The sequence below is a fragment of the Monodon monoceros genome, unplaced genomic scaffold (assembly GCF_005190385.1).
Source record: "Monodon monoceros isolate NGI ecotype Baffin Bay Population unplaced genomic scaffold, NGI_Narwhal_1 Super_Scaffold_5, whole genome shotgun sequence".
In the NCBI taxonomy this organism is placed as follows: Eukaryota; Metazoa; Chordata; class Mammalia; order Artiodactyla; family Monodontidae; genus Monodon; species Monodon monoceros.
Window position 1 is genome coordinate 114,286,634 of NW_021703782.1, and position 7,995 is coordinate 114,294,628.

Here is a 7,995-nt window from a genome sequence, read left to right on the forward strand (position 1 = left end):
CCCCGTAGTGTGAGGGGGGTGGGTGGGAGGAATTGGGAAATTGGGATTGACACATAGACACTACTGATGCTACATATAAAATAGACAACTGATGGGAACATATCGATAGCACGGGGAGCTCTACCTAATGCGCTGTAGCGTAGTGGGGGGGATATATGTATACGTGTGGCTGATCCATTTTGCTGTGCAGTAGAAGCTAACACAATATAGTAAAGCAACTATACTCCAATAAAAATTAAATTAAAAGAGATACAGTGTGACCCCCCCCCCAAAACAGTGTCATCAGGTACAGGGTGAAAACCTAGTACAAACAGGCCCACACCTCCTACCCGCGTGTGTTCAGCCTCAGTCTGGTCCTGGTACAGTGAGGCCGTGTGTAACCAGACACAGTCAGGGGACGGTGCCCCCTCTAAGGCATGGCAGAGCAGCTTTTCCTCAGACAGTCAGACCAAGTAGCATCTCCGCCAGGCGTGACTGAATGACACGGCTATGCCCCATCCCCACCTCCACGTCACATTCAGTAGCCTGTCACCTCCCAGGGAAGGTAGGCAGGAGAGGTTCCCCAGGTCATCCTGACCCCCCAACTTTCTCAGGCAACAGTCTCCAGCGGGCCATGGACCCCATCCAGTCAGCAGCGTCCAGCTGCACCTGCAGGGGGTGGGGGGGGTGGGGGCAGTCTGGGTTGTCTGGCAGAACCACCTCCCCAGCCAGGACCGATGTTCAGGAAGCCACAGGCTAGGCAGGATTGGCTTCCAGCGGACCCTCCTTCCAGGCTAGGGGGATGAGCATCCAGGTAGTTCAGGGATCCTGGGGAGATGGGCCCTGGGAACCAAATAAAGACCCCCACCTGGCCTTCCAGGACCAATGACCGCTTTTACCCAGGCCAGGCCCCCATGCAGGCCCTTTGGAGGCAGGTGGGCTGGAGTGGAGCCAGTGGGCGTGGTTGATGTGAAGTTGGGGTGAGCAGTGAAGGTGGAGAGGCACCTTTAGAGCGCAGGGTGAGCCCAGTGGCCACCACAAAGGGCTCTGACTTCCTCCGGAGTGCGGCAGGGAGCCAGGCAGTGACCAGAAACTTGGAAAGGTTGCTGCTGCCACACAGGGCCGGGCTTGGCAGGGACAGGCCTCTAAGCTCCTGCCAGGATTACAGGCCTCGGGGAGGGCTGGTGCCTGGGGTGTGGCCCAGGGAGGTGTCTGAGATGGGATGGTGGACAGGGGTCAGGGTTCGGAGGGCTGAGAGGTCAGCGAGTGGATTGTGGTGCTCAGAGTGTGTGACCCTGTAGGGCAGGTGCAGGAGTGGCCAGGGTCTGTGGATGGGGCTTAACGCTGCATCCCAGGACAAGCTCTGTATCCTGGGCCAGGTGTGCTATCAGGTCAACCCTGACAGCTGCATTTAAAAAAAAAAAGTTTTAATACAATTTTTAGAGGTTACACTCCATTTACAGTTACTACAAACTATTGGCTCTATTCCCCCTGTTGTACAAGGCATCCTTGGGCCCATCTTACACCCGATACTTTGTACCTCCCCCTCCCCCACATCTGAGTCTCTGCTTCTTTATTACAGTCACTAGATTGGTGTGTTTCTTTTAGGTTCTACATACAAGTGATATCATACAGTATTTGTTTTTCTCTGATGTTTCACTTAGCATAATACCCTTCAAGTTCATCCACGTTGCTGCAAATGACAAAATTTCCTTCTTCTTTATGGCTGAGACAGGTGCATTTTACAGTGGAGGTAACAGGCCAGAGGCACAGGGAGCGGCCCAGGTTCCCCCAGCACTGGGGGCAGAGACACAGGCAGCGGCCCAGCTTGTCTAGCACGCACAGTGCCAGGGGCCACGAAAATGCATTCATGTCATAAAATCAGAAGAAAAAAGTAAATATAACAGTAAAGGCTGGATTATATTTTCTTTCTTCCAACTATCATAAAATATCATTAGTGTTTTCTTGTTTTTAATGGAGGAAGGGGTCCACAAGGCCATAAAGTAACCTGAGTGGGTTTTGTGTGGAGCCAGAGCCCCTGGCGGGAAGCTGGGGCACCAGATGCTCCCTGGCTCCTGGTGAAAGCAGGGGCCTGGCCGGTACGGCCAGAGCGACGAGAGACAGCTGGGGTGCCTGTGTCGGGGCGTTCTTCTGATGTTCCCCCAGCTAGGGGGCATGCTAGGTTCTGGGGCTGCCCTGGAAGACTTCCAGGCACGGGCTGAACTCCACAGCCCACGCAAGGTCACTGACAGCCCCTTCTATGATGTGTGTCCACATGTGTGTGTGGGGGGGCCCAGAGCCCCTGCCTCTGTAACATGTCTTCCTGCCCTTCCCCCAGGTCCCTGGCCCCGCCATGGCCCATCGCTCCCAGAGCTCCTCGCAGGGGGATAACCCACTGGCACCCGGGTACCTGCCACCCCACTACAAAGAATATTACCGCCTGGCAGTGGATGCACTGGCTGAGGGCGGGCCGGAGGCCTATAGCAGCTTCCTAGCGTCCGAGGGGGCACCTGCCTTCCTGTGCCCTGAGGAGCTGGAGCACGTGAGCCGCCACCTGCGGGCCCCACAGCACGTTGCCCTCGAGCCCCCCGAAGGCAGCCCTCCCAACGTGGACTTCGATGGCTCCTCGGGCACCTACTGGCCTGTGAACTCAGACCAGGCAGTGCCTGAACTCGACCTGGGCTGGCCCCTGACCTTCGGCTTCCAGGGCACTGAGGTTACCACACTGGTGCAGCCGCCGCCACCTGACAGCCCCTGCATCAAGGATGAGGCTCGAAGGATGATCCGCTCTGCCCAGCAGGTGTGCTGTCACAGGCTCAGCAGGCAGTGGGGAAGGGCAGCCTGAGCTGGACCGTGAAGCATGAATAGGAGTGTGAGGGTGAAGGAGAAATACCAGCATGCCCAGCTTAGGGGGCAAGGGCGGGGCCAGGGCTGGCTGGCTAGGCCTCTCCAGGCTTCGAGCTGTGATGAGGGCTCCCTGGCAGACTTTTTCCCGGGTCATCAGGGGTTTGGTTATTGCAAGCTGCAGACTGCACAGGTTTGCTTGCCCAGGGTCATGGCCAGTGCCCAGAAACTCAGGGGCTCTGGGATGGTTGGGGTCCCTCCTTGCCTGGCTTTACTGTTGAGAGAATTCTCTCTAGTCCTGCCCTTGACCTAGCTGACAGCTTCTTACCCCTGTGCCCTCAGCACCCCAAACAGTTGGCAAATAGCAAAGGGAGGCTATTAAACCATGGACCCTAAGGCAGCAGGTTCAGACACTAAGGACCCCTGCCTCTGCCCCCCCCCCCCCCCCCCCCGTGGCAACCCTCTCCCAGGGGCAGAAATGGAGCCTCGGGCTCAGCCCTGATACCTGCCCTGGGGTCCTGGGAGCTCAGCCGTCTGTAAGGCAGGGGTGTTTTGGGGGCTTCATCTGCCTTGCCCCCTGCGCCATCAGGGCTCTCTGCCCTGGGCTGAACACCCGCCCCTAGCTGAAGGACAGCCCGCCCCCAGTAGGCTGCAGGCCCTGTGCCTGCCTCAGGCTCCATCATAGGCCACCTAGCAGACCAGCAGCCCCATATCCCCTCTGATAGCCCCCTCCCTTCTGACCCCCATTCCATGACAGGGCCCCACTCTCCCCTGGGATGAGCTAGTGGCCATTGTTGGCATCCAGAGACAACCTGCCCTGGGGGCGGGGGCGTGGAGGTATGGCTAGAGAATGGTGGGGACCGTGGAGGGGTCTGTCCTCCGTCCCTGATTCGACCCCCCTGCAGGTGGTGGCCGTGGTGATGGACATGTTCACCGACGTGGACCTTCTCAGTGAAGTGCTGGAGGCCGCTGCGCGCCGCGTCCCGGTCTACATCCTCCTAGATGAGGTGAACGCGCAGCACTTCCTGGACATGGCTGACAAGTGCCACATCAACCTGCACCACGTGGACGTGAGTGACCGGAGGGTGGGGAGGGGATGGCTGGGAGGGAAGGGGTAAGATCCCTCTTCAGAGACATAACGCCTCTCCTGCCCCAGTTCCTACGCGTGCGCACTGTGGCGGGCCCCACCTACTACTGCCGTACTGGGAAGTCCTTCAAGGGCCACGTGAAGGAGAAGTTCCTCCTAGTGGATTGTGCCGTGGTGATGAGCGGGAGCTACAGGTGCGCGCAGCCCCCTTGCCCCCCGCCGCCAGCCCCAGCACCTCCCCATTAAAGGGCCTCCTCTCCAGAAGCCCTCCTCCTGGAGCCCCTGACACAGCTCCAGCCGGTCCTGCCCCAGCCTGGCCTGGGTCATTACTCGGCCCCGCCCCTTCCCTCTAACCCTGGCCCCGCCCTTTCCCCTGACTGACTGGTCTCACCCCCTCCCTCTGACTGGCCCCACCCTACTCCCAGCTTTATGTGGTCCTTCGAGAAGATCCACCGGAGTCTGGCACACGTGTTCCAGGGCGAGCTGGTCTCCAGCTTCGATGAGGAATTCCGCATCCTCTTCGCACAGTCTGAGCCGCTGGTACCCTCCGCCGGGGCGCTAGCTCGCATGGACGCCTACGCCCTGGCTCCATACGCGGGGGCTGGGCCCCTCATGGGTGGCCAGGTGACCGGGGCGTTGACCCCTTTCTCCTTACCCAAACGAGCCCACCTCCTGTTCCCACCGCCTCGGGAAGAAGGCCTGGGCTTCTCCTCATTCCTTGACCCCGACCGCCACTTCCTGTCGGCCCTCCGTCGAGAGGAGCCACCGCGGATGCCAGGGGGCGCCCTGGAGCCGCACACGGGTCTGTGGCCACTGTCGCGGCATCTGGACGCCGAGGCCGGACCAGGCGGGGAGCTCTTGGGCCCGCGGGGCTTGTTTCAGGCGCGGCACCAAGAGATGGACGCCTTCAAAAGGCACAGCTACGCGGCCGCCGACGGCACGGGAGCCGTGGAGAATTTCGCTGCCGCGCGACAGGTGTCACGGCAGACATTCCTCGGCCACGGTGATGACTTACGCTTCCAGACCAGCCACTTCCACCGCGACCAGCTCTACCAGCAGCACTACCAGTGGGATCCGCAGCTTGCACCAGCGCGCCCACAGGGCCTGTTCGAGAAGCTGCGCGCTGGCCACCCTGGCTTCACGGACCATGACGACTTCACGCTGGGCGCCGGGCAACGCTTTCCGGAGCTCGGCCCGGACGGACACCAGCGGCTGGACTACGTGCCATCCAGTGCCTCACGGGAGGTGCGCCATGGCTCTGACCCTGCCTTCGGGCCCAGGCCCCGCGGTCTGGAACCGGCCGGGGCCCCATCCCCCAACCTGGGACAGCGCTTCCCTTGCCAAGCGGTGACGAGGCTAGGCCCAGAGACTGTGCCCAAGCCAGAGCCAGAGCGCAGAGGCCGGCCCAAGGGGCGGGCGGGACTGCGGCACTGGCGCCTCGCCTCCTACCTGAGCGGCTGTCACGGTGAGGATGCTGGCGACGAGGGCCTGCCCACACCCATGGAGGCCGAGGCCTATGAAGACGACGTGTTGGTTTCTGGGGGCCGGGTGGCCGCCGGGGACCTGCTGACCTCGAGCTTCCGTGTGCCCACGTCCTTCCCGGGCTCCGGCAGCGGTGGTGGCGACAGCTCCGAGCCCGAGGGCCTGGAGGCAGGCCTGGCCAAGCAGGACTCTTTCCGCTTGCGCCCGAACCCGCTGATCCAGCGCAGCTCGCGGCTGCGCTCCTCGCTCATCTTCAGCGCATCACAGGCGGAGGGCACGGGCGGAGCTGTTGTGGCCACCGCGGAGAAGGAGCAGGTGGTGAGCGAGATGCCAGCGTCCGGTGGCAAGGCCATGCGCTCTGCTGTCTCCACCAAGGTGGCCGAGCTCCTGGAGAAATACAAGGGCCCGAATCGAGACGCCGGCGGCATGGGGGCAGCAGTCACGGTCGCCAGCCACAGCAAGGCTATCCTGTCCCAGGCGTGGCGGGAGGAGGTGTCGGCACCTGGGGGCGGTGGGAGCGAGCACCGCAGCCTCGAAAGCTGCCTGCTAGACCTGCGCGACTCCTTCACGCAGCAGCTGCACCAGGAGGCCAAGCGGCAGCCGGGAGCCGCCGCTCTCACCGCCACGCAGCTGCTGGACACACTGGGCGGGAGCAGCGGCGGCGCTGACCGGCTGCCTTCCTGCTTCCTCTCCACCCAGGGCCGCTCCACCTCCCCGCAAGGGTGGGACAGCCCCCCACCAGAGGGGCCTGGGGCGCACCAGCCACCCCACTCTGAGCCAAAAGGGATCCCCACCTCAGCTTACCCCGAGCGGAAGGGAAGTCCCACTGCAGGGTTTCCCAGCTGCAGGGACAGGCCCACCACGGGATTTACCGAGCAGAAGGGGAGTCCCGCTTCTGCCTACCCTGAGCGCAAGGGAAGCCCAGTGTCCCCGGTGCCCCCTGTGCCGGAGCACAGGGGCAGCCTCCCCCTCCCCTTCTCCGGGGAGTCTCCAAAGACCGGGCCCACAGAGGAGGTGCCTGGCGGCCCCATGGAGATCCTGCGCAGGGGGTCTGCGCGGCTGCGGCAGTTGCTGAACCCCAGGGGTGAGCGGCGCGCGGAGGATGACGGTAGCTTCCCGGTGCCACAGGAGAATGGGCAACCTGAGAGCCCGCGGCGGCCATCGCCAAGCCGGGCTGACAGCACCGAGGCTGCCACAGGAGATGAGCGGGGCCCGCGGGGGTGCGTGGCCTCGGCCACGGCCAATGCCTTGTACAGTAGCAACCTGCGGGATGATACGAAAGCCATCCTGGAGCAGATCAGCGCCCACGGCCAGAAGCACCGCGGAGGCCCCGCGCCGACCCCGGCCCAGAGCAGCCCTGAGCTGGGCCACCCTCCAGCTGCCGGCGGCCAGGCCCCTGACATGTCCGACAAGGACAAATGTTCTGCCATCTTCCTCGCAGACAGCCTGGGGACCCAAGGCCGGCTGAACCGCACGCTGCCAGCCAGCGCCGCCGAGCGCGACCGACTGCTGCACCGCATGGAGAGCATGCGCAAAGAGAAGCGCGTCTACAGCCGCTTCGAGGTCTTCTGCAAAAAGGAGGAGCCCGGGGTCCCGGGGGCCGGGGAGGGCCCGGCAGAGGACACCAGGGACAGCAAGGTGGGCAAGTTCATGCCCAAGCTCCTGGGTACGTTCAAAAGCAAGAAGTGAGTCTCCTGGCCCACCAGCCCAGGTCGGGGTGCCGGCATCACGGTCAGGCAGAACACCTGGTCCTCAGCCAAAGCCTTCGGAACCTGGCTGAGCACAGCCAGAGCTTGGCTCCGCTTGAGGCTCACCCGGTGGTCCTCCCTGCCTCTTGCCCCTTGACCTCTCCTCCCTGGGGGCTCCAGCCCCTAGCTGCCCCCCGCCCTACTTCCCCAGTTCCCGCTCTTCTCACACCTCAGTCTCTGGACCCTCAGCGCCACCCGACCTTCTGCGTCTGACTGCACCATTTCTTTGGGCTTCAGGTCCCCTTTGGATCACCTCAGGGACCCATCTCTCTGTGCCTCAGTCCCCCATCTTTCAGGGGGCCCACCTCTGTGCCTCAGTCCCCCATTCTCTGGGGTCCTTGTGTCTCAGGGTGTCTGTGTCTCAGGGGTCCCCTCTGCTCGTGGCCTTCTGGCTGTGCTGCGGCCTCTCCTCTGTGCCTGGCAGCCCCATCCTCTCTCAAGGCCTCCCCCCTTCTCAGGACCTGTCCTCCCCACCTGTATCCAAGGTCACCGGGTTCACTTCCTGCCCTGCCCCTTTCCACCCTCCCGGCAGCTCTCCTGGCGGCCCATCCCTTCAGCGTGGGGAGGTGGCCCCCGAGGGGCTGCCCTGTGCAGGACTGTGGGTGCTGCCCTCACAAAGGTCCCTGGCAGACGCATGTTCACAGGTGCCATCCCCAGCCATGCCGCAGAAAGGGGCTGGATGCGGAGCTCTTGTTCCATGAGGGCAGAGGACAAGGTGCAGTGGCACCTGAGGCCCAGCCCACTGCTCTGAGGGGTCTCCGTGCCCCGTGAGGTGGGAGTGGTCCTTGCCCTGCAGGTGCCCAGCAGACCCCAACTCCACCCTGTTCTGCATTCCTTCCACCTTTGTCACCAGCC

At 62.9% G+C, this 7,995-nt stretch overlaps 1 protein-coding gene across 2 annotated transcripts; it reads left to right on the plus strand.

The window, feature by feature from the left end:
- The first annotated feature begins 107 nt into the window (after positions 1–107).
- Positions 108–7,898, plus strand: FAM83H (family with sequence similarity 83 member H). Of its 2 annotated transcripts, XM_029202170.1 has the most exons (5): positions 108–1,873; positions 2,318–2,779; positions 3,729–3,893; positions 3,980–4,104; positions 4,336–7,898. In XM_029202170.1, the coding sequence occupies exons 2-5, from the start codon at positions 2,333–2,335 to the stop codon at positions 7,079–7,081; spliced, it is 3,483 nt and encodes a 1,160-aa protein (XP_029058003.1). In that variant the 5' UTR covers positions 108–1,873; positions 2,318–2,332; the 3' UTR covers positions 7,082–7,898. The 2 variants fall into 2 exon arrangements, with proteins under 2 accessions (XP_029058003.1, XP_029058002.1); XM_029202169.1 differs by having other exon boundaries at positions 108–2,779.
- Positions 7,899–7,995: the final 97 nt, after the last annotated feature.